Source organism: Nelusetta ayraudi, unplaced genomic scaffold (assembly GCF_046127955.1).
Source record: "Nelusetta ayraudi isolate G7.1 ecotype Tasmania unplaced genomic scaffold, CSIRO-AGI_Nayr_v1 ptg000002l, whole genome shotgun sequence".
Taxonomy (NCBI): Eukaryota; Metazoa; Chordata; class Actinopteri; order Tetraodontiformes; family Monacanthidae; genus Nelusetta; species Nelusetta ayraudi.
Genome location: NW_027466052.1, coordinates 5,357,123 through 5,383,436, shown reverse-complemented (window position 1 = coordinate 5,383,436; position 26,314 = coordinate 5,357,123). Strand labels below are relative to the sequence as shown.

Genomic DNA, 26,314 nt, shown 5'->3' with positions numbered 1-26,314 from the left:
TTCCCATCGAAGTCGAGGGCAACATTCCACTGCCAAACTGAGAGCCTCCTTCAAAAAAAAAACAACATTGCCACAGAACCTCTGGCTGAATCGAGCGGTTACGAGGGCCGCAGCGATCAGGTGCAAATTCACTTTTTATGGGCAAAAGACGCCAAATGAGTCGGGTTTAATCGGTGCCTCCCCTCAGTGAAACTGATGCACAAGCTCACACTGGGTCTGTGAAGAGAGAGCTTGAAAGGTTTCCGCGGTTATTTCACCAAATCTGTTAGAATCCAGCATCCCTCGCCAGGGGGAGGTGGGGGAGTGAAAGAAGAAGGGAAGAGAGTAGAAGTTGGAGTGCAGAGAGAGAGCGTTGAAGGGAACGTTTGCTATGAGAGAAGTCTGAGTGCTTACCTCTCACTTTTCCCAGGCTGCTCACTCTCTCCCTGCTGCCTCCCTGCTTCCTTCACCGCTTGACAAAAAACTTCGCAAGTTCCTCTCTTCCACACACTTTCCCTCTCTCTCTTTCTCTCTCGCCCTCTCTACTACCCTCCCTCTCTCTCTTTCCCTCGCTCTCTCTCTCAACATGACAGCCCATGTGATGACCACGGCAGCTCTGAACAGCGTAATGGCGGCATCTAGTGGCTCCTGAGGCCACAACAACTACATCCGTAATTGCTGACGGTAAAGGGAACAAAAAAGGTCCTTTTGACATTGAAGCCAATCACAAATCATGCATAGTGAAAAATAAAATTATTGATTATACTAATTCATGACTAATTTAAAAACACGTATATAAACCCTTCTTTGTTCAAATAAAGCAGTTTTATGCAACTCAGAGGACACGGTTAATAAAAAATTTTGACTGACAAATAAACTTCTTGCTAGTCTTGTTTTTTTCTGGTGGACACAGACATTCCAAAAGAGGTTAAGTTATCTTTACCTTTTAACACAAAGAAAGAAAATGAATTTTCCACTGACTCAACTCACAAGGTTGAGTGACAGCCAGTTGGTATTTGAATCTAGAGATCCTAATCATGAGGAAACTGGAAGCAGCCCATTAGACTCTTTCATTACTGTGAAGCCACAGTTGTGCACAGCCCACTCCAACCTTTCAGAAGAGTTATTGATTTGCTCTCAGCAAGCCTGCTTTTCCTGAAGGGTCTGAGCTGAGAAAATTAGTCGTGGCGCTTTTTCTTCTTTTTTTAAGCCATGGTCCTTTGGAAATAGCAGTTGCAAATTAGTGTAAAACAGTCAATTCTACAATCAGGACTGTGTCCAAAGCTTCCAACACACCACGTTAAAGGAAGTGTCAAACACTTGTTGCATGATTAGAATCTTGTCACTGATGTCACAAATTCTTTGTGGAGTAAATGTTACATGTTGCAGACAAACCACTGGAGGATCCCTTGTGTTGGTTCTGTTTGCATTTAGACCACTAATGTATACAGTCAACTGTACACCTTTCTGGTTACATTACAGTTAGTTTGCTCATTGACTGTAAAATGTTCTAATCACTTCCCTTTCAAAAGACAAATCTAGCAGTTCTAAAATTTCCAAGAGGCATAAAATTAGACAAGGTGCTGGCATTGCATATCACAAAATATTTAGGGTGTTGTCGAAATTAAATTGCAATGCGTATGTACCCTTGTAAACACACACCTTTGAGTTTAAAACAACTAAGCAAAACATTGAATTACACATCTCACTATTTTCCAAACAACATGTTGATGCACCTACTGCCAACTACCTGCCACTTTCAGCAGAAACACAATAGTGTGTTTGTTCCACAAAAGCAGGAGGACAATGGACAAAAGTACATCGGCCCTGCAGCAAAACAACAATGTGCAAACACAACGAGCACATTCACTGGGACCTGGCCCACCACTCAATGGAGGACAGCCACACAAAGTACATCCAAAACCCAAACCAGAGCAAAGCGAAGCAGGCAGACCACAAAAAAAAGATGCATACAAATGAATGCATTATCTTTTTTTTTTTGTTACTACAAAGAAAAAAAGAAAAGAAAACAGCATTACTTTGATTTTGTTATACATGATATACTATAAAGGCAGCCAGCTGGTTGATGCACAATTTTTCTTGACATTAAGTGGTTATACTGATGTTACTCTGTAAGAGGAATACATACGTAAATACAGTTTTCCATAGAACTATGGTCGAAGGAGAGTTTTACATTGTTGTATCACCGTTTCCAAGGCTTTGCAATGTAATACAGTGAAGTTTGAAAGACAAGTGGAAAAAAACTCTGAGGCCACCATACATTGTAGACGGTGTTGCATGGGTCCTTTAAATGTTGCACTTCTTGCACACAGTCTTTGCCACATTATGAGGATGTTACCACAAGTGGATACTCTGTTACTTGGTTCCCCAACCAAACATGTGAAAGGTCAGACAACGCTCATGAAGCAATAACGTGGTCCTTCCACAGGAGGCTGTAAACAAAGGGCTAAATGTGTTTCTGGGTGATCAGCCGTGCAACGAAACATAGAAAACTGTAGGGTTTTGCCTGTGCGAATTTTTGTATTTTGAATGTTTCTTTTCCTGGTTCCTTCTTCACTGTCAGCCTGACCCACTCCGGAGCGCGCTCCCGAGGAGTACTTCCGCAGGTGTCATGCTGAGTTCGGCATGCCTGCCTGATTTTCTGCACCACGCGGGAGCTCGCACCGCTAGTACATTCCTGGGGGGGCGACTTTACCGGGTATTTATAATAATATTGGTGGATAGCTATCAAACTTCATTGTATCCACTCAGTAGGGCACACAATACCAGAAACAAAACATCAGCTTTTCACAGCATGGTGTCACCAAAAAGTGATAAGTTGTGCGAGAAAAGCACGCTGCACTCCTTACTGCTTATTTAGCTCTTAAGTGCTTCTGATTTTACACATCCACACACTGATGAATAAATATTGTGACAGTGTGTCTAATGCTTAGCAACTGACAAAAGAACTAAACAACATGGTAGTCCACGACCTATGTGACGTCTCTCTGGAGCGACAACGGTGCGCGCTCCGGCGAGGTGCACTCATTTCACGGCAGGCATGCAGCACTCGGCACGACACCCGTCGCTCCGTCGGCTCGTCCCCGTCTCCCCTCCCTCTGTCTCGCTCTCTCTCACTCTCTCTCTCCCTGACGAGTCCGCCAGCTCTCACGTGTTTTCTGTGTATAAAAGGGCTCCAGTCTCTGCTCAGCATGCCCAACGAATCACCAGACAAGCGGCGAAAAATGGAGTCTGCGCTGAACCAGCTGAAGAAGCACACCGTCGTGGTGGCAGACACCGGAGACTTTAACGGTAAACCCAGCAGAAGGCTGGCTAGCCCCGTTTAGCACCGTTGCTATCCGAGCAGGAAGGATCCGGTGTTTGATGTGACTGACCGCCGTGTCGTTACCGCCACACGCAGCGGGGCCGTTAACGTTTAACGTCCTTTAAATGTCACCGTAGCCGCAATACGGGAAGTTGTAAAAGCGAACCACTTGAACCGCGTCAGACTTGCCATTAAAGTTGTTAAGCTCCTAATCCAATTTGTCTAACTTGTCGCGTTAGCCGCGTTAGCAACCGATGCTGGCTAACCGATGTGTCGTATTTGCTGGACAGAAATACGTGAGGAGCCGCGTCTTATAAAAGTTACACCCAAGTGGCTGGTTATTTATGTGTATGTGGTGACATGATAAATCATTGATTTGGTATTGGAATCTTCCAGAACGCTGCAGCTGCACCCTATGACACCTGAAAACATAAACGTTTCGTTTAGTTCCTTTACTTCCTCGTATGTCCCGTTGTGCATGCTTTTAAAGAGGTCGTGTTCACCAGTGTGTCTGAACGAGGAACTGGATGCTGTAACAATTGTTGCATTGTGATGCAAAAAAGGAAAAAAAATGTCGTTCCTTGTCCCGGATTCGTACACTCACAGTGACATGACAGAACAGGTTGGGTTCAGCGAGGCGTGACACTGCCTGTGTGTGAGTGACTTGGTAGCGGAGAGGCTAATAACCTGTTAGGGGTTGGTCCTTTACAAGCCTGGTCTTACAGCAATACGGGCAAATGACTGCGTAGTAAATTAAGTCTGCGTAAAATTAATGGCCGGATTAACCTGATCGGCTTCGTCACAGACACACTACCGCATCCAGGTTTTTGTGTTTTGCAGTTTTGCAGGGCAACATGACTACTCGTCTGCTTGATTTGGACACCGGCACAGTATTGCCTAGTTTGTACATGCAAGATCTTTCAGGTTAGACATTTCCAGATAGTCTCTGTTGACATAGGAAATGCAACGCCTTGGTCAAACATGTTGTAAGATACTTTAACTGACTTTAGGCAAAGACTTGTCTGATGAGGGGGCGGCACTCAGTGAATGTTACCCAAGGCCCGCTTCATTTTAGTCTGGTTCGAGAAGCTATTTGTCCTGTTCGTGTTGTTTTCCGGCGGTCCATGAAACCCTCTTGAATGCACCTGAATCTCATCTTCCCTGACCCTTGAACTATCACCCACTTCTCTTCACAACACCGTCAGGAACAGATGTGTAGTCGTCAACCGCTGCCACTTTTTAGTTGCAATGATATCACGCTTTGTCCTCAAATTAGGTTGTTCGTGAAGATGGGATTTGATTTCATGTTCGTCACAGTTAATGCTGAAATGGTTACACTGTTTGAGTGCTTTCACCGCCACACACACACACACACACACACACGCCCCCATCTCTGAGATACAATTTTTTCAACTCCAAAGCTGTTGCAGAATGAATAAATTCCTGTTTATCTGAGGTGGAAGGAGGAGCAAAGAGAACAGAGGGCGTCTTTGTCTTGGACGGAAGAGCCGGCTGGCCAGCATCACTAAATGGACTCTGGTGCCAACTAATCGGAGCTGAGAGGAAAACAGGCCACTCCTCTTAGCCCATATTAAATTAAAATCTGCAGTTCTGTCCGTCAGATGGCAACAGGATGCTCTCCTTTAGATTATAGAACACATGGATATGAAACCTTTCCCATGTTTCTCCCGACTGTTGAGAATTATAATGACTCTTATAGATTGTACAAACTAGTTTTTATCACTAGAGATCAGATGTTAACAAGTAGTGATTAACTTGGTTCGAGTGATTTAATTAAGTTGAAGTCACAGAAGTTTTAATTTTATGCCCTTAATTTGTAGCGGTCCTAAATAAAAGCATTTGACCACCTTAAATCAAAGCTGGGATGCTAGTGTTCCACTGGGTGGCGCCATTTGTCACGCCAAGATTTTTTTGTTTAAGATTTGCCTTTGGCCCCTTGATGAACTTGTCCACAGTGTAACCTAAGGCAGCAGCGGTAGATTCCAGTAACCTGGCAGAACAATAAGTAGTGATAGGAAATGAAGAAAAACATTTCATTTACAAAACAATTTATTAGGAAGGTGAAATAAAGTAGTAAAAAAAATAATAAAACGTCAAAGTAAAATATTATCTGGAACATAATTAAAATGATGTTTTTAATCGGACACTAAAAGTCTGTCTGTTAGTTTGTGTTTTTAATCACATCGTCTCTCCTCAACCCACAGCCATTGACGAGTACAAGCCTCAGGATGCCACCACAAACCCGTCTCTCATCCTGGCCGCTGCAAAGATGCCTGCCTACCAGCACCTGTTGGACCAGGCCATTAAATATGGCATCGCTAAGGGCGGGTAAGAGGATGCAGGCAAACAATGGCCCTACCCTACATCTGAAACTAAATGAATTTATTTTTATGTTTTTCAATCTGTTTGCTTTTTAAAGGTCCAGTGTGTAAAATTTGGCTTGATTTATGATTTTTATATCAGCAAAAGCTTAACATACAGCCCATAAATACATTAATATAAGTTTATACTCTCTTTACATTTGGTTTTCCTACCCTTAGAACGGTTCTCACATATAAATATAAGAGTATAAGTATAGCAAGGGCCTTGCTCCTAGTTAGCTGCCATATTGCACCGCCATTTTTTAAGGAAGCCCGCCTGACAGTGCCCTAAATACCACACGCACTCAGTCTAGCTACCCTAAATACCAGGCTTCCTTTCGATATGTACACACTGGACCTCTAAACCACACTGTGAGCTCAAGCTGTTAAAAAAATAAATAAATAAAAAAAAAAAGAAAAAGCAAAGGTTTGTGATGTGCAGGTTTCACAGGACTTCTTGATTATTTTGTGCAAGCTATTGCCAATCTTTCAAACTCTGCTTCCTCTTGTACTTTAATTTGTACACTCGCAACCTAAACCTTGTTCTGGCCGAGTGCATAAGACATGACCACAGGATGATTCCCCTAAGTTGCAGTGCATCTCCGGCCTGATTTTGATGAGCTTCCTAATTCTTTTATGTTTCAGAACTGAAGAGGAGCAGGTAGCAAACACTATGGACAAACTGTTTGTGAGTTTTGGGCTGGAGATTCTCAAGAAGGTCCCAGGGAGGGTGTCTACTGAGGTCGACGCTCGGTAAGTGGCAATCATGTCACTTGAAATGAATGACTTGCCATTCGAGAGCCACGAACTCCGACAAGACTAAACAACACGTTGTCTGACTGAAGTGCTGAATTGTTTTCCAGATTACAAAAGGCTTTCCTGCTTACCACCAAATCCACCCTTTAAAAATATTTTAGTGTTTGTACTGGGAGGGTTTTCCACAATGACACCGACTTTGGGGAAAAAAACACATGACTAATATTATTGCATCAGCTTTCACAGACGACTTGAGTTAGAAAGTTGTAGCAGAGAGGCCGACCTGCTGTCAGAAGTAATAATTAAGAACTAACTGGAATTAATTGCTTGCTCAGAACATTTTTGGCAAGTTAGTGGGCAAAACAAACCGGTTTGATGTTTACAGTCTTACAAAGACACCTTAATGATGTCTTTGTCAAATGGGTCTGGAACTGCGATGGTTCTCCATTCCAATCAAAGGATGAATAATGTAAATGTTTTCGGGCAGTGGTGCCAGTAACTCCAAGTGGAGCACAGTATGTGGAATTACAGCATACTATTTTCTGTCTGTGTCCCTTTGCTAAACAACAGTGTCTCTTTGTAACAGGCTGTCTTTTGATAAAGATGAGATGGTTGCCAGAGCCCTTAGGCTCATCGCTCTCTACAAAGAGGCAGGCATCAGCGAGGAGCGTGTGCTCATCAAGCTCTCTTCAACATGGGAGGGAATCCAGGCTGGCAAGTAAGCGTGTGACTGAGGCTTTTTTTTTTTTTTCCAGCAATTTGTCACGTCTGTTTTTTCAGTCAGCTTCAGCCCTTGATATTTATTTTCAAAAACATGTTGCCAAATTATTCAACATGATTAAACCTAAAATGATGTGGCATTACTGTCAAGGTCGCTGTCAATGAAGTAAAGCAAAGTGAAGATTCTTTTGTTTGTTTGTTGCCTTTAATAATTAAGTGGTTCGAGTTTGTACAGAAAAAGATAATTAGATCAGAATACCTCGTTATTATGTGCACCTTTGCACCGATCTGAATGAGCCTTTCGGTCTTTTGATTTGGGTTTAAGAAGAAGAAGAAGACCTTTATTGATCCCACAGTGGGGAAATTTGCATAATTACAGCAGCAAAACTGTATAGTGCCAAAAGATCGAGAATTATGTTGATTAAAGAAATTCACATCATATGGACAGTTGAATTTACAGCTATCTGCACACTGACAATGAATAAGACTTCATTGCACCTTTGATTAAGCTGTTAAGGGGATGGATTTTATTGAGTGTACAGCCTGATGGCTGCAGGCAGGAACGACCTGCGGTGGCACTGCTTCCACTGAGGGTGCAGCACTCTGGAGCTGAAGGAGCTGCACAACGTAGCTGCTCTATGCAGCTGCTCTGCTCTACAGAGTATAATTTTTTTGTTTGTTTGCTCGTCTTTTGTCTCGTTTCCTTGCTGAGGGTGTGAACATTTTGACTGTTACAGAGAGCTGGAGGAGAAACACGGCGTCCACTGCAACATGACCCTGCTGTTCTCATTCGCTCAGGCTGTGGCCTGCGCCGAGGCCAAGGTGACTCTCATATCTCCCTTCGTTGGCCGCATCCTGGACTGGCACAAGGAGAACACAGAGCGCAAGAGCTACGAGCCACATGAAGATCCAGGTAACGGTCGCCTTCTTCACCATCTGACATGCAGAAATGTACAAAGTGCAGAAGTTGAGATGAAGTCTTTTTTTTTTTTTTTTTTTTTTCTTGTCATTGTGAAAGTGAGTCTTCTTGCAACAACAGGTTTAACCGAGTTGAGAGCAAATAATAAAGTAAAAGAAATGGAATAGAAAAGTACAAAGTTCCAACTTACACAACTAATCACATTCAGTCAGACGTGGACTCACTGAACTAAATCATATCCAGTTCGGTGAGTCCACGTCTGACTAGAGATCATGAATCATGGAACTTGTCCCTTGACCCGTGATTGACTGTTAGGTTAATATTTTCTTACATAGCTTTACTAAAAATATGGATTAAAGAAATGCTACCTAAGCTTCTGTATTAACTCATAACATCAGCTGTTCAACACAGAATGTTAACAAATAAGATAAATTGCATGTCTGCACAATAAAATAGATGTATAATAGTATTTTTACTTTAATCTTTTCAGAAATAATTTTTTATATAAAGTTTTTTTGTTTTTTGTTTTTGGTAATAATAATAATGGACTGGCTGGGAGGGGACCGGAGGAGCAATCAGTGCTTTGTCTCCAGAAAGTGAAGACTCTGTGACAGGACTCGCTAATTAATTATCCTCTGTTTGCAGAACACATACTTGGCTTCAACATCTTTCACCTGCACTTCACCTTCGTCTTTTTCTTTCCAAAAGGCTTTCGAAGCTCTTGCAGGCAGAAGTACGGCACGCGCACGTCAGGCAGGCAAATACCGCAAATAATCTTTCAGAATAATATTTAGAGAATAGGCTACACAGAGAAATGACATTTCATTTCTGAAATGAGGGGAAACTGCCAGTTTAATGCGTGTTTTAGATGATACGTTGGACAGAGTGCAGTTTCTTCTGTAAAAATATGTCGACTAAACAGGTGGTTGCCTTTGCCTGCTGCGGTGTTCACATCGTGAAATTAATGTACTTACACTTAATAAATTTGCCTTTAGATCAGAAATAATAATAGAAAAACAAATCAAGTCAAGTTTACCACTTTTGGACTTTTTACTGAATGTGAAAAACAAGAAGTAAAATGTCAAAACAAAAGCAGCAGAAAAGCTGTGTTGTTTTTTTGTTTTGTTTTGTTTTTTGTCTTTCTCAGGTGAAATGATGGATGTAGCCTTTACAGAATCAAAGCATAGCATTTTATTATCACTATCCTGCCTGGTGGTTACATATCTTGTTCTTTGTTTGTTGAAGAAAGTCAAGGTCATTTTCTCCTGACGTTCCCATCAAACGTAGACATAAAGCACGTCTCCCCTTCCCGCAGGCGTGGTGAGCGTGACAAAGATTTACAACTACTACAAGAAGTTCAGCTACAGCACCGTGGTGATGGGCGCCTCCTTCAGAAACACGGGCGAGGTCAAAGCTCTGGCGGGCTGCGATTTGCTGACCATCTCCCCCGGCCTCCTGGCGGAGCTCAGCCAGGACCACAGCACCGTGGCAGAGATGCTCAATGTGGAGAAAGGTATTCACGTTTGTGTTGTCGTCCGTAGAGTCTCATCAGCTCTGGAAGGAATTCCCATCACTTTCGTTGAAACCAGGCCAAAACAATCATGGGTTGACATCATTGAAAACTTGACTGAAAGGGCAACTTTGAGCTTCTTCACTCCCCAGCTGTCAGTCGTCGGGATGGGCGGACGGCTTGTTCACACAACACACCTCCATCCTTGAAGCAGTGGATGAATACATGCTGTATACATCCAGTGGCCACTTTCTTAGGCCGCATTCAGACTGCCAGTCAAAATCCAATTTTTAGCCCGTCCATATTGAAAGCGGATGGCTCTTCAGTAGTCTGAACAGTCAGTAATCGCATGATTTTTCATACATCACTGCACCTTTAGCTGTCTGCATAGAGTAGCCAGATGCTTTGTCAGGTTCCCTTTTTCTCCCCCTCCTCGCACAACTATTCACCAACACTTGCTCGCAACACAGTTTTCACTTTGTGATGTCACAAAGGGCTCTGATGCATCTTCCAGTTCAGCAACAACAGTCCGGGCTACATGTAGGTTCTGCAAATGGATGGTCGATGCCACTCTGCTTCACTCAGATTTGGGATTTAAAAAAAAATAAAAATAAACAAGACCTGAAATCGGGATTAATATGGGGCCTTTAATGTGACGACTACCGGCATGTCTAGTTGACTGCAGCGGGGTTGTGGCTTTCAGGGGCATGACGCTATGAACTGGTTGGCCCTGGTTTTAATTACCGTGCTACACATCACTCACAACAAAAGTCTGTTGTTGCAAAAGCACAGGATGCATATACCTGCATCTTGTATCTTTCTTGTATACCTGTAAAGTTATACCAACCTATATGATCATGCAAGTCGGTGAATAGCAGTCAGAAATAGTACTTTCTGGCATTTGCAGCCACGGTACTGTATGCATCAGTTCATATGACTGTTAACTTGCTGTTACATTTTAAAAAATAGAATAAATTGAAACTACAACAAGCGAAAACGTATGAAGACAAACGACAATCCCAAGATGTGTGGGAACTCCAAGGTCATGCGTTGGAGGCACTTTGGTGCAGAGATGCACATTTAATTCAGTTGTGTGAGGCACAGCCCAGCTAGCTCTACAAGTCTTAATGTGCACTTAGACTTAGAGAACATCTAATTAGCCCACACCACACCTACTTCAATTTGGCTTTATCTCACACCTGAATCGCCCAACTAATGACTTGTGAATTAAAAGGTCTTTGTTCATTTGTTGTCGTTTTTCATCCTATCATTGTCAAACACTTGAAGTCGCAGAGAAAGATGTGAGAGGAGGGTCCGCATCATCGCCAAAGTGAAAGATATTTGGCTTCATATTGCAACGAATTGACTGTCTGACGCTTGAACTCTGCTGGTTTGTTTGGTTCCCGCAGCCAAGGCCTGTGACCTGGAGAAGGTCCACATGGACGAGAAGGCTTTCCGCTGGGAGCACAACGAAGACCGCATGGCCGTGGAGAAGCTGTCCGACGGAATCCGCAAGTTCGCTGCCGACGCCATCAAGCTGGAGACGATGATCAAGGTATTTAATGAGCTGAGGCCATTCTGCATTTCGAGCTTCGTCGCAGCCGTTGGAGCAAAGCGTTTCTAACTTGCCCTACTCTTTGGTGGCGAACCTCAGGAGAAGATGCTCAACGTGAAAAATGGCCAGTAGTGGATCGGCTGGCAGCGAATGAAGCGTCGTGGCTTCACGTTTCCAGAACTACCCAGGAAGAGGTGCAACGCAGCAGAAGACCTCCCTTGTTCCGACCAGACCTCGAGGTTCAACCCCTGAAAAGACTCCTCTCCGTCTAGAAGCTGGGACAAACTCCGTTTTCTGACCAAACGCACTGCAAAACGATGTTTGATGCTAGTGTGTGTGTATGTATTTGTCCTAAGATTTAATATTGGATCAAAAGAAAAAACATCACAAAAAAGTCTTAATTGAAAAGCGATGTAATTTATGGACCAAGTGCATTTTCTGCCAAAAAAAAGTAAAGGACCACAGATTTGCCTCCAACGTCAGGTTGGATGTGACTAAGACTTTTTGTTTTTCATGTCAACAATTTGCTCTTTCAATAAAGAATTTTTTTCATTGCAGACGTTGTGTGGTTGTTTTTCTACGTTGCGCAACTTGCAAGCGCGTCTTTAAAAAAGGCTGCAGTGAACACATAACTATCATGTGTCGTAGTGACGGCCTTCTGACGTGCACCTTCTTTTTCTAGACCTCTCGTAAAACTGGTTTACCTCCATTCCATCACTTCCCAAATTTAACCCCACCTGTAGCTCACAAATAAACCAGTCTTGGGCACCGCATGGATCTCAAGTGCATGGTTGGGTTGTAAAGAGTAAGACGTGTTGGTTTCAGGTAAGATTTATTTCATTCGTTCTGCTTTGTGTTTGCAGTATTTGGAAATATATGATAAATTCTCCGTAAAGCATTCCGTAGGCTGGCATGAAACCTGTTCTGTGAAAAGGCCTCTCAACTTGAGAACCAAGATGTTGTTTGTTGTTTAGCTCAGTTGGACTTCCAGGAGCTCGTTTGACGCATAAGTGTTAAGTGTTTTGTTATGAAATGATTGCTTTTTGATTATTTATAAATGATGGTAAAACTGAGCGAATGGGAACAAAAAGAAAATTTCATGTTTTAGTATATTATAAAACAGTGGTTCTCAACTGGTGGAGTCTCGGCTCCCACATTTCATTTCCTTACAATGAAGTTGCAGCCCAAATTTATTCCACAAAAATAAAAACAATAGCCCACTCACTATTACGTCCCATAAATACATTTTTGAAATGATTGAATTGACCTGTGTGCACTGCAAAATAAATGTTTTTTCTCTAGAAACTGCCAACGAAGCCACAACCCATTCAAAACAGCTCCGCGACCCACCGGTTGAGAAACGCAGTTATAAAACACACGTTTAGTGTATAACTAGTAAATTTTGTTAATTGTATTCTGCGGTTTGTAATTGCATGACGTGCATTTTGCTTTGGCTTTTCTATTCCTTTTTAGTAACCTGTGAATCTGTCCCAGTTAGAAACCTGTTTTTGTAAACCATCGTTAAAACGGCAAAGGAATAACAAAATCTTCTGATCAATCTCAAAACCGAGTGGCAATAAATATTAGATTTCAGTAAAAGTTTATCATTTAAAAACGGCCTAAAAAAAAAAAAAGAAGTCAACGTGCGATCAAAAGCCCGTCGCTTGTCGCACTTTTGAACCTCTTGTAAATTGAAGCGAGCAGTGGAACACTGACACTTTCACTTTCTGACTCAGTCAATTATTTTTGCTTTTTTTTTGTTGTTGTGGATATTCTCTAATTTTAAATGAAATAGAAGCGTAACGCAAACACAAGAGGTGCATGCGAGGTGCATCTGATACCTGCGGCGCTGTGCCTGAGGCGACAGGTGAGCGCTTATTTTTAGCAAACCCGTGATGATTCAGTCATGTACGGAGCAGTCACGCCGTCCTGTACTATATTAAAGCCACACTTACATATAAAATTGTAATCTTTAAATCTTTCACTAGCAGTAAAATGATTCAGATTCAGAATACTTTTGTAGCCGAGCGTCCCGGGTGCGGTTATATTGTGTGGGTGTACGGGAGCAATCAACGGGACAGGAGACGAAAGTACAGGTGGACAGTGTCCTGTTTCGTATGTTTTTAATGTTGTCGGACAGAACAGAACAACTTCTTCTCCTCTCCTTTTTCTTCCGCCCTACGGCAACCCAGAGGGACACACCTCCTCTCGCACCGAACAGTCTGTTACACTTTATTAATCCCTGAAGGCCAATTTATTTTACAATCCATATCCATAACAGAAACACGACGATGCAGGATAAGACAAGAGATATACAACAGTGAACATCCACAGTCAGGCATGGTCACCTCAGCGACAGCACAGCAGGCCTGGATGCAAATAAATTAAAAAAAAAAAAAAAAAAAAGAAATGATATTGGACCCTGAAACAGTGCGTCTGGCAACCGTACTTAGCGAGTCCAAAAATGTACAGACATGCAAAAGAACTGACTGAGCCACAGAGAAAAAGCATTGGTGTTTGACTGGTGTAGTGGTCTACTGCTCACCTTGGTCTCAAGTTCATTACATGTTCAAGTTCAATATTCAAACGTGGGCATTTTTCATATTGACCCAACAGTGTAAGAAAAATTCAAGCTGGAAAAATGCGCAGTACAATTATTAGAATTAAATCTTTTTTTTCTTTTTTTTATTCAAGCTTTGTCGAAGCACTACTAACTATTTCAATTCATTCTGTCAAACCGTAGCAAAGCGCTAATAGATAGCAGGAATTTTGCCTAGGTACCAGTTAGATCAGCTATTGTCGTGTCTGTCAGCTCCTACATCACTCTGACGTCTTCGGAGTACAAACCGCAGATCAGCTTTTGTCAGCCCTCCATTAAAAATGAGACCTGCCTGACTGAAACTGCTTTCGTCTCAGTTTCCCTCACAGGCTCTCCGCAGGTTCTGGTTTGACCGAGATGAGAAACGAACTGAGGATTGTGCTGCAGAGCCTCGCGCTGTTACTGGTGGTCTCCTCCCTCGGCGAGGCCACTTCTCTAGGGCTCACGGTCCACGTGGTTCCCCTGAGCAGCAGCAATGGACAAATGGTAGGCAACTTTTTTTTCACTTCAGGACTTTAATTCTTTTGTGTTTTAGATCCAAACTTAAAAATTATTATCGTATGGGGAGTCACCTTGTGGCTGTGCATGAAAAGAACATGAATAAAACAACAGAAAAAGACGTGTTCAATTCAAACAGTGGTAATATAAAACAGTCAAAGTTTATTTATTTATTTATTTATTTTTTAAATAAAAATAAAATAAACTGAAACAGAAAATAGATGATTGTACATATTTGAATGCCCTTCAGTGATGTAGAACTTCTGGGTCTCCTCCCAGAAGGTGGGTTGGAGGATGGTTGGTGGTCATCTTTGCTCACGCCGTCTCTCTGCTTCCTGCAGGTGCGCGCTCACTTCAGCGCCATCGCTCCCACGCCGTGTCCCTCTCTCTCGGGCCTGTGTGCCAGTGCAGAGGACTGCGTCGTCCACAGCACGTCGCTGCCCTTCAACGGCTTCAAGCCCGACCCTGGTTGGTGTGTCCGCCAGTGGCAGAAGACCGTCCCCAGCAACTACAGCGGCAGCATCACTTTAGGGTACGACACAAACCTTTAAGCACTGATGACCTCCTTCTCTTGCCTCCTTGTATTCTGACACCCGAGGTCAGAGTTGTCTGAGTCTAGCCACAGGTGAAGGTGGAGGATTGGGTGTGTCAGACTCGCTGTGGCTGCACTCCAGAAAATATGTTGCAATGCAGCCTGTGGGCGAAGAGTTTTAAAATGGAAACTTTGCGCGCTCATCTACCCAACCCTCGATTAGAAATCATTCTTTCCTCCACTTGTTTTCAGCATTTTATTATTAATCAGCTTTCTTAGCAAGCAGCTGCTTCAAGGCGTCCTTAAACACAGGTAGCTGCGCTGCGAGCTTTGCAGCTGTTAAAGAGGTCAAAGTGAGTTAGCGTGGATGTTGCTCTGGCTAGCATCACAATTGGATGGTTTAAAAAAGAAAATCAAATGGAAAAGGTGGTGTTTGGAAGCCATGTGGCTAATTGTGCCAAAAGAAAGCCTCACGTTGTTGCTAGCTGGTTCAGTTTTAAAATAAATAAATGAAAATAAAAATAAAAAGATTGTCTATAACTTAAATTTTGTTCAATGATTTTCTAAAACTTTTCAGGGTTTTTACCACATGGATACTTTGGATAAATCCAAATTTTTATTTTAGGAAACTTTTCATTTGGCGTGGCAAAATAATTAAGGAAGTGCCCACTTATCCACATAAGTGGTGGATATTTATGATAGTTAGACATTCACTTGCTTTGTGTCGAATTAAAGGTTTTTGGCTGAACAGTGTCAAACCGAGCTGTGTGTGCAAAGACCTCCACCTTTTCTCTGTGATTACAACACTGATTTGAATGATTTCAAGCAAATATGGATGGTTGGTGTCAGAATTCTGCATTCCACGTCTACTATTCTCTTTAATGTTTGTTTGTTTTTTAGGTCCAACACAGAAATGTTTGTGTCCCTGAAAACACCGCCAGTAGTCCGCGGGAACACGGGTTGGCTCAACAATCCTGCTTATGTGGCGCTCCCACCTCCACTTAGGTGACTCAAAACAGTCAGACACACACACACACACACACACACACACACACACACACACACACACACACACACACACACACACACACACAAGGGTTCACTGCCTCTGTTGCTTCCAGTGAATTAGTCTAGGTGCTGTTTTGTTAAGTGTTAATAAAAAAAATTCTAATACATTTTATTTATATTGCAATTTACATTTCAATAATCTCCAAAGGTCAAAGGTTTTTTATTTGTCATTTCTAGGTACAAGTACAGATAAATGAAATAGTGTCCTCCTAGTTAAAAGCACATGCAAAGTAAAATAAAATCAGTCAGAAATTAAATAAAAGGTTTGAAGCTGCAGATAAGAAATATATTAATAAGTAGATAAAACCAGAATCTGCCACATTAGTTACAGAGCAGGAAATATAATTTGAAGAAAAACAAATGATGCCATTTAAGCCACAACATACACAAATCACACTTATGAGATACTTTGACAAACAGGACAGGACGGATCATCATTGGCTGTCATGTCATTCCTGGAATGTGCTCTGGCATGTTAATTAACGACACCGTAGCCAGCGTTCTCTGGCTTTAATTGGATAGACTTTAATTAGATATAATTTTGACTGTTGATGTTTTTTTGTTTTTTTGCCAGCGTTTGTCAATGGTTGCCATTTGCCCTGAAGGTAACTTCAGTTACCCTTTGGTTACATCCCTGGGAGAAGATTACATCAATGTCAATTCAATCAAAGAGTAAATGACCCCAGACAACATGGGGATTTTCCTTAGATGTATGCGTTAGATTGTGTGCGAAAAACAAAAACAAAACATATTTTGCGTTTTAAAAAAATAAAAATGCAGTTTTTGTTTCGCTGTGAACTGGCGTAGTTCAAGTCCGAGAACCTGATCAGTGTGTGTGTGCGTGCTGTTGTTGCTGTTTTTGTTGTGCGACTTTGATCAGGGCCCGTGTGAACTGCCCACACCACTTCCACTTGTCCACCAAGGACCCGGACGGCGACAGAGTGCGGTGCCGCTTCGCTGACGCCGACCTGGGAGAGTGCGTCAGCTGCCCACGTCACTCCTTCATCGAGCTGGACGAGGTGAGCGGGAGGCCGAGCAGCACGCGGTGGACTCACAAAGCTTTTGTTTGTTGGCTGCACGTCTCCTAATTGAAGTTACTGCAGGTTTTTGTCATTAACTGAAGGATGCTGTATGAGTAGATCTGAAATAACTGAGGCTCAAAAGACAGACGGATGTGTGAAATGGACTTAGATGCATCATGGAATCAATGATTTATTATAGTTCAAGAATAGGGCGTGAATGATACAAGCTGCTTCAGTTTGCTGTAAGATCAAAGAAATAATCATTTCTGTTATGATGAAAAATGAACACGTGCAACTAGTGGTACAAGATGGACGCAACCCCGAAGTTGCCATTGAGAATATTAAGTAGACTTTTAGTAGATCAGTTTGAGTTTAGTAGTGTAAATGTTTTATTAATAATCTATAAAGTACTGTTCCTACAGTAATATACACCAGTTACTTCATTTGTAAGAACAACAATTCTGTGTTGACTGATTGTGTATCGATGCATTATACAAGATAAAGTAATGTTTGGGCAATAAACACACATAGTAGATGTGTCTACAAATTAAGTAACAAAAACATTTTTGTGTACTAAAAGTGTGTGCTAGTTATAATGTTATAAAGCCTTTATTTGTCATCTTTATTAACTGCTGAAAACCAGTGCAATATAGAAAAATTTCAAAAGAGAGAGAAAAAAATGCATTGAAAAACTTCCAATTGAAAAATAGCTTTAGTCAATGCAGAAATAAAGTGAGGAAAAATACTATGTATAGCAATGGGAATGTTTGTTTGTTTGGACGTGTGAGAGACCAAAATGCACATGTGAATGTGTTGTGAAAACAGGGAGTGTGGGACTGTGTCATCAGTCATCAGTTTGACCGCAGCTGCTGTTTAATCCCCATTTTGTCACCGACGCACTGAGGAAGATTCTTGGCCGGCCAACAAAGCGGAGATACTGGCAGCAGCTGCCAGGAAGCACTTGACTTGATAATGGCCTTCTCGTCACATCCGTGTGAATGTTGAGACTCACCTGGTCCCCTTTATTAACCTGCAGTGACAGATTGAGTTTGACCCCAGACAATTGCACAGTGCAAGTCTATATTTTTTGTTTAATTTACAAAGAATTGTTCCTCTGATCATGTGTCACCAAACACTTTTTTTCCTGCCTGAGAAAATTGGACTTTTTAACTCTCTTATTTTTTTTCATTGATTTGTTTGTTCAAACAGGATCAATGCATGTTCACGTTCACCGGGAAGGCACCAGTAGGGCAATATTACATCTACCTGATGGCTGAGGATCACATTCCTGTGCCCAAATGGAAGCAATCGAAAGTTGCACTCTCAGCCATGAGCGCCGTCCCAGTGCACCTCTCGCTGACTGGTGAGACCCTCCACAAAATATGGCAACAAAAGCAGTGTCATTGTATTTTTAATTCCTTGCAGGTGCATCCTCGGCAAGGGTCAATTTGCGTGAACTCAAGGACAGAGGTGGCAAAAGTATTCACACTAAGTAAAAGTACTGAATCCCACTCTTTTATTTCAGTAAAAGTAAGAAAATACACGTTCTGATGAAAACGTTTGTACAGCTTTAGATCTTCATATAGTACAATATTGTATTATGCAGTGAGCCATCGTTGGATGTTTACACTTTTCATAACAATAAATCATGTTATTTTCTACATTGTTATTTTTCTCTGTACTGAAAACATACTGAGCAGTGATCTCAAAGCTGAGGTACTAATAATCTCCATCTAAAATATGATCCAGTTTTATATTGAACTACACAGCAGCATAGTTCAAATAGCTCCACTTCAAGCAACAACAACTATAATAAATATTAGGTGAATTACTTTGAACAAAATGTATATATTTTAAAGGCTTTTAAACACAAAAGTAAGAACATCTTTTTTCCAACGTAAGGAGTAGAAAGTACATATATGTGTGTACTAATGTAGGGAGTTAAAGTAACAAGTCATCAGGAAAAAGAAATATTTAAGTAAAGTACAGATACCTGAAAAATCTACTTAGTCAATCTACAGTAACAAAGTATTTGTACTCCATTACTAAGGAAACCCTAAAGGTCACTGTGATTTTGTCTCCTTCCAAAATTGAGGGCCAAGATTGTTTTCGCAGGATGCTGTGAACAGAGGGCTAAAGATTCTGTTTTTCTGGAGAGCCGTAGAGTTTTGAACAATTGATTCGATGCAACACTTCTTCACTGAAGTCTCAAATGTTAAATAGATAATGTGTATAACATGGTTATTGAACCACACAAACCAAAGCAGCTGCTAAATGATCGTCGCCGTCACAACACTGAACTCCGCTGCTGTTAAGCTTAAAAAGAAGGCTGTCAGAATGCGCTCGCCCTTCATTATTTTCTCCTCCCCTGCAGTGGAGGAGTCGAGCTCCAGCTGCAGCGACGAGCCCATGGCTGTGGGCGAGACCCCCGACGAGGACACCACGCTGTTTGTGCTGCCGTACGAGCAAATCACCTTCAGAGCCCAGTACATGTTTCGAGAAGAGAGGTTTGTCACGTTCCTTCCTTTAAGCTCTCCTCAGTTTCAGACGGAGCAGCGGATCACGGTTCTCTGGGTCGCCGGGCCTGCTTTTGTTGTTTGTTTTTTTTAGTGTGTCCGAGGTGGCCGTGGTCGGCCCTCCCGATCTCTTCCGGGCGGGCTTCCAGACCATCGACTCCCTGGCGATGATGACCATGGCGTGGGTCCGCAGCCCCAACAACCTGACCAGGCTTCTGCCCATCTGCTTCGCCGCGAACACAAACAGGTGCGGCGCTCAGTGATGGCGGGAGGTGAGGGCGGAGCCAGAATGGGCCGCCAGGAGCGGGTCTTACACCAACCAACTCAACCAAGTCATTTGTCTGAACACAACTTTGATGCTTTGTGAAACAGGGTTAGGGTTATTTTGTTTATTTTACAGTCTGCAATTTATTGGGGGCAATTGACATTTTTAAATACCCCCCCACACACACACACACACACACACACACACACCTCAAAAAAAAAAAAAAAAGTGGTAGAATTGAGGTTGAATTCAAAATTACACAGCGAGGCTGAACGTTGCAGTTTCCACTGGGACCCCCATACTGGGGCAACTGCTGTGAGACTAATTGAACTTTGCGGTCACCCCGCCACAGAAACCATATGTAACACGCAGAAAATGCATCTCACACACATGTTGTGTTATTTAGGCGATGAAACCACACACCTAATGCCGCCTAACAGCCTGGCTGTGCTGCCTCACTGGATTTGATGCAAATTCATGATGTTTGGGCAAAATCAACCAAGGTCTGAACAGAGTTTAGGTAAAAATAAATAAATAAATAAATAATGAAAATACAGTTTGAAAAAAAAAAGCAACAAAAGAAGAGTTGTCATGAGATGGATATAAAAGCCAACGTCCTCAGCCACCACCTTCCACTGTTCAACAAACGTCTTGCTTGTAAAGATAAAGGTCTGACTGTTCCTTCTTGTTGTTTACAGTTTACAGTCCGAGCCCAGGTGCATTTGGCTGTACCAAAGTAAGATCTTCAGCCTCTATAATGACTTTACACACGAAACGCCACTACGTGTTATATTCACTGAAATCAACCTGGTTGACTCTCCACAGGGGAAATGGCAACATTACCTGCTGGAACAGGTAAAATCAAGTACACTTTAAAAGGTTTGCATGGTTTTTTGTCAATCCTGAAAGTTCTCTGCTGCCTCCGCGTGCAGTGCTGACGTGTGACGAGACAGAGATGGTTCTAGTGCTTCCTGTCTCCTCCCTCAACAACATCAACCTCAATGAGCTGCAGCTCAACAGCCCGTCGTGTCGGGTCAACTACAACACCACACACCTGCTGGCACGCATCTCCCTGGACGGCTGCGGCACCAAGATCGTGGTAAAACTTTTTTTTACTTTTTAATTTCAGCAGATTCCACTTAAAATGTGATCCATGCACCTCACTTGACTTGCAACAGTTTGGACCTGAACTTGCTGCATGCTGACAACTTCATGGCAGAAACATTTGGTGAAAAAATGCCGTATGGATTTGCTTTTGTGCATCTGCAAAAACTTTTTTTAAGATAGCTGGGCAATAAATGACAAACCGCCAGTGGTAAAGAACACAACGTGATTGATCCAGGTGTCTTTTTACATCATTTGCAGCAATCTGTGCAGCCATGCATGAGAGACTTATCCCAAAAAACCTCTGCACGTCTCCAGAAAACAGCATATTTTGCCCTCTGTTTACAGCCTCCCTCTAAAACTCTGGCGTTCCAAGGTTCCAAGGCTGGGGTGTTGTCACTGGGAATGGCCCATTAGTCCAACCTCCCATTAGTCCGACAAATTGCCCATTGGCCCGACCTCACACATTACGGTCAGGCATTGGTTAAGGTTTAGGCTTAGGCTTAGGGTTTGGGTTTGGGTTAGGGTTAGGGTTACGGTTATGATAAGGGGAGGTTGGACCAAAGGGAAATTTGTCCCGCTAATGTAGGTTGGACCAATGCCATGCTCCCGTGATCACTAACCTGGGAGAGGTATGAGTTCCCCTTTGTGATATCACAAAGAACTCATTTCCAGGACTATATGTGGGCGGAGTGACAGTGCTATCGTTACTTAACTGATAATTAAAAGGAAATGTACTGAAACGCTATAGGTGGAACTTATGGAAATAGGTGAATTTGCCAGAATGTTGAACTATCCCTTGAACTATAGAAACTTTTTTGCTGCAGTTTAACAAAACCTCACCACGTATTTTGATTTGCGTCTCTTTCAGCAATCTGGTTCGGAGCTAGTTTACACCAACACCTTGCACAGTATGAAAACCCTCTCTGTGGTCCGACGCAAGCCCATCCTCATCCTCCCACTGGCCTGCCGCATCCCCAGCGTCCAAGTGAAGGGGCCACAGTACCAGATGAGCATACCCACAGAGGAACAGACCTTTGGTCTGCTAAATGTTTGGATTGAAGTTCATCAGCCAGGTGATGGGCCACTGAGATTCTTCACAGGCAAGCCGAGGTTTCGCACTGATGACGTCCCAAATCGAGTTCGCCGAAACGTGGAAGAGGGCGCCGTCGGTTCAAGATTCAACTCCCTGGACCTGCACGTGATGTCCAACTGCTCCATACAGCAGGCCGAGATGATATCGAGATGTGTGGAGTGTCCCACAGATGATTATACAAACTGCAAGCCTCTCATTGAGCAAGGGTCAGTGACACATGCCCTCATTCCTGCCACCATATGCAATGAGACACAGTCATTTCAATTCAATTCAATTCAAATGACTTTATTTATCTGTTAGGAACTTCATTTGTGTAAAAGCACCAGTATGCATACAGATAACATATATCATAACTTAACACAACAACAAACCACTCAACAATGTAAGAGCATCCATTGGGTTTTCCCAAGCACCACAGTCTTAATTGCTATAATAAAACTGCAATACAGATAATAAATAGAGATGAACATAGATAAATAGGATAAAATAAACGTGAAAATATAAGTCCCAACATTCAGCATATAATAAATACATTCTAAGAAATGATTAGAAGAATTGTTTAAAAGGTAAATGAGCAATTTATGAGTCTGATGGATGAGGGCACAAAGCTCGACATGGCTGTTTGTCCTGAATCTGTATCTGTGACCATAGGGGAGGAGCTTATATTGGCTCTGAAGTATTCTATTGTAAGTAAGTTGTATTACATGTAGTATTAAAGAAACATCGACACTGCTTAGGCATCCTATGAAATGTAAACATTTAAGGAAAGTGAAACATTGTACCTATTGTATTGCATTGTCCTGTTGTTGCAAGACAAATTTCAGCATAAGCTGACTAATAAAGTAATATATCATGTATCATATCGTCCTCCTTCAGGTGTTCGACGTCCAGCAGTGCAGTAGAGATTTTTACATCAACAAATACCTCCAGGGTTTATCGCCTAAATTTGACAATGGTGGAAACCCAAGAGTCTGAGGTGCGTATTTCACAGCACTGTTCAGCGCTTTCTGGCAGGCCTGCCTGCAGGATTCCACACATTGAGCCCACGGCTGCTGCTTCGAGCGCAAATCTGTGCCACGAGGTGGCAGCTACAGCCCTCAAATATTTGTCAATGTTTCTCAGTGATGAATATCAACAGCGTCTCCTTCCCACACATTGTGCTGTGATGCCATCATTATTCCATATACTCATTATTCATATTTAACTTCTGCTGAATGAATACGTTCATGTTTGCATCTATTACCATGTCAGACTCATCAATGTTTTTTTTGTTTTTTTTAAATAATGGCAAACAAAGGCGGCTCCAAGGTTTGTCTGCTGTTGTGTGGTCATTGTGTATAGCAGCCATGTATTCCCTCAGCTCTGTGTAGTTTCCAAATTTAGGATCAATAAAGTACATCTATCTATCTATTAGCAAGCATCATGCTAAGAAAAAAGAGACATCACAAAGAACCAGTGAAGCTTGCAAGTGCAGCTAAAACTTTGTCCATAAGGAACTTTCTGGTCGGGGGACTCCAATGTGCTTCACCTTGGCTAACTCTCACTGCCGCCTGTGTTTTTCAGATGTACATCCAATGTCGAGTCAATCTGTGCATGCCCACGTTGCCTTCCGCTTCGTGCCCCAACATGTGCGGCCGATCCATTCAGCCCAAAATGCTGGTCCAAAATCTTTTCACCAGAGTCTACACCGTCAATTCGGGCCGTGTAAGCCTGGTGGTTACGACGCCTACACCAGCAAACGCTGCTGCGGCAACCACCACGGCATCCATTGCGACATCCCTCGCGGCAGACGCCACCACAGCAACGGGTGTCGCGACCACCTCTCATGGTAAAGTGTCAAATATTTATTTCTTTGTCTGTCATATCGATCAACTCTCCACTGATCGTTAACCACTCGGCTCGATAGAGGCACATAGCACATTAACCTGTCTGGGCTCTGAAAACTTCCTCTTTCATGTGTTTGTTTTATTTTTCTCAAACTGTCGAGAGGAGACTAAGTGGTAATAATGACATGGTTTGTACTTGCCCCTTCTTGTAAGCAAATGTGAAACATCCAAAGAGAACTGGCTATAGAATTGCAGTTGAGACTGATACCTGTGACTGGGCTGGATGCAGAGTGGAAGCAGTGGCTGCGTCTCACTTTGTTTACATGCCCTGTTGTACAAGGGAAGTCCACTTCCTGTGTAGTGCTCAACTTCTAAGATGGGTGGTGCTGTTCCAGACTGTTAGAGAGAGAACTTACTGACTGACTTACTTACTTACTGACTTACTTGGTTTTAAATCACTGTTTCCTGCTCTTGTACGGACTTCTTCATTAGAAATTGACAATGACGAGTAGAATGAGGTTTGTTGAAATGTGAAGTGTGCACACGCAAAACCTTTGCCCCATTTCAAGTGCAGCAATAGTAGTCTGCACTCTGGTGCAAAAACATGTGCTTTGAGACACACTTCATATTTCAGCAGTTGCAACTTTTGCTCCCAAACACCATCTTAGACTGTTGGCTCTCGTCCTTGCTACAGACATGACATTAACCTGGTTTCTTGTGTTGCAGCTACTAAACTGGCCTCCCCATTGACGGCAGCAGGTGTCGTCCTGACGGCCCTCAGCATGTTGTTCCGAAACATCCCTCTTCTCTGAACACGCGGAGAACCTTGGCTCTGTCACATCATGGTTGTTCTTGCTCACCTGTTTGGTACATATAAATGATCCTCCTGCACGTTCAAAACGCACTATTAGAATATATATATATATTTATACATATATATATATATCCATACTGTAGGTGAGTTTCTGCTCTGGTCTGTGGGTGCAAAGATTTAATAAAAAAAAAAAAAAAAAAACTCCTGCACTGCCAATTTGTTCCATTTATACATACCTTTTGTTGTTAATACACTTAAACGTAAAACATCAAAAAAAGAAAAGAAAAAGAAAATAAACAACAGTACAACTTTTATTACTTTTTGGGTAACACTTTCTCTTAGCATCGCTTTCTTATAAAACATTTTGTCACTCCAAATTCTGTTTGGAATGTGACATTGCTAGATTGTCGGAATGTTTTGAAAACCATATAAAAACCTATCTGAACGAACTCTTGGATTGGCTAAATGTGTTATCGCAAGGTAAAGGGCTAAGCGTTGTGATGAAATCCACTTTAATTCTAACCGCCTCCCCTTTTTCCTCTGGACTTTTTTGCTGGTAAGAGGCGGCATCACAACTTAAACTGCAACACCTTCATATTGTGGCTGTTTCCTTTGGCTATGCATGAATGTAAACAAGAAATATTTTACTTGACAACCCTCCGAAATTTAGATTCCATTCTATTGCAGTTCCATTGTACATGCGAGTTCACACGTGTACAACTCTTGCACTTTGTCACACTCAGCAGCGTGTACTTAAAGATTATCACATCGCTGATTCTTTATGAACTCTGTGCCTGAGAAATACCACTGAGGAATATGTATTCTGTAAAAGCTGGATATTCTGCAAATTCATTTTACCGGTGGACCCTCACACCTCCCACCTACACAATAGGACTCCCTGCAACCCTCGCACCCCCTCCCGCCAGACCCCCTGCCTGCATTAACGTGTCGACTCTTTCGGGTGACAAAAAAGCTCAGGAAAGTTCCAGGACCCGATGCTTTGTTCCTCTCTTGCCTGAGAGTCTGGCACCCTCCTTCACTCCCACATAGATGGATTCATCAGAAATGTTTTGTATCGCGTACATTTTGGCTAGGAGTTGATGAGAATGTATGTTTATTACAGACAAATAATACATCTCAGCTGTGTGCAGTAACCACTCTTGGGCAACTTTTCTTGATCTTGTTTAGAGGTTGGGCTGTGGCCTTTCATACAGTTCACTTAAAAATCAATGAATGACTCAATCAATCAATCAATCAATCTGGAGTGTTGGGTGTGCTGGTGGGTGCACTATCCTCACCCAATTAACATAACATTGCGTGAAACACCTTTCTGTGTTGTGCTCCGTCAGATCGAAAGATGTGATTTGTAGTGGCGGGGTGACACACACTGGCTAAGAAGTTCGGTCAGTCTCCCTGGAAACTCCGCTCCCTCTCAGCCCACCTCCATTTGAACTCCTTTCGCAGGATTTATTCAGAGGGATAAATGTGCTGTTTTTGGAAGTCTAACAACCAATTTTACAAGGCTGCTTTACTGGAGTATTGGAGGTTTAAATAGACTCCAGCTCTCTGGGATGGGGTCAGGGCGCTATTTAGGTTTAACGGATGTGGTTCATCATGTGTCATTGTAAACGGCTCATGTTTTTTTTGTTGTTTTTTTTTACAGGATCACAGAAGAGTCTGTCTGATGGTGATGGTTTTAATTTATTTGACAGAATTTAAAGTAACTCTGCAAGGCTCCAGCAGATTGATTTAGTCCTCGCAAGGCGCCTTTAACAGGAAGTACTGGCTCACTGCCCTCATTGTATTTGTTTTCATTCTGGAGATGTGGC

At 42.4% G+C, this 26,314-nt stretch overlaps 3 protein-coding genes across 3 annotated transcripts in view; 2 read left to right on the top strand and 1 right to left on the bottom strand.

Moving 5' to 3' along the window:
* Nucleotides 1-517, bottom strand: part of tspan4a (tetraspanin 4a) — a 107,689-nt gene extending 107,172 nt beyond the window's left edge. Inside the window, exon 1 of the mRNA XM_076019277.1 lies at nucleotides 394-517. The gene's annotated coding sequence lies outside the window, so the exon portion shown is untranslated. The remainder of the gene's footprint in view (nucleotides 1-393) is intronic.
* A 2,586-nt stretch (nucleotides 518-3,103) lies between these two features.
* Nucleotides 3,104-11,702, top strand: taldo1 (transaldolase 1). The gene is made up of 8 exons (XM_076019256.1): nucleotides 3,104-3,291; nucleotides 5,530-5,653; nucleotides 6,331-6,438; nucleotides 7,028-7,159; nucleotides 7,899-8,074; nucleotides 9,396-9,593; nucleotides 11,000-11,145; nucleotides 11,245-11,702. Exons 1-8 carry the CDS (start codon nucleotides 3,192-3,194, stop codon nucleotides 11,275-11,277), a joined length of 1,017 nt encoding a protein of 338 aa, XP_075875371.1. The 5' UTR covers nucleotides 3,104-3,191; the 3' UTR covers nucleotides 11,278-11,702.
* Nucleotides 11,703-11,818: 116 nt separating this feature from the next.
* LOC142883915 (uncharacterized) lies at nucleotides 11,819-24,934 on the top strand. Its single transcript, XM_076019244.1, has 15 exons — nucleotides 11,819-11,970; nucleotides 14,062-14,230; nucleotides 14,584-14,774; nucleotides 15,675-15,779; nucleotides 16,723-16,861; nucleotides 18,074-18,227; nucleotides 19,239-19,371; nucleotides 19,475-19,627; nucleotides 20,344-20,381; nucleotides 20,471-20,500; nucleotides 20,578-20,744; nucleotides 21,621-22,051; nucleotides 22,722-22,821; nucleotides 23,409-23,673; nucleotides 24,398-24,934. The coding sequence occupies exons 2-15, from the start codon at nucleotides 14,102-14,104 to the stop codon at nucleotides 24,481-24,483; spliced, it is 2,121 nt and encodes a 706-aa protein (XP_075875359.1). The 5' UTR covers nucleotides 11,819-11,970; nucleotides 14,062-14,101; the 3' UTR covers nucleotides 24,484-24,934.
* Nucleotides 24,935-26,314: the final 1,380 nt, after the last annotated feature.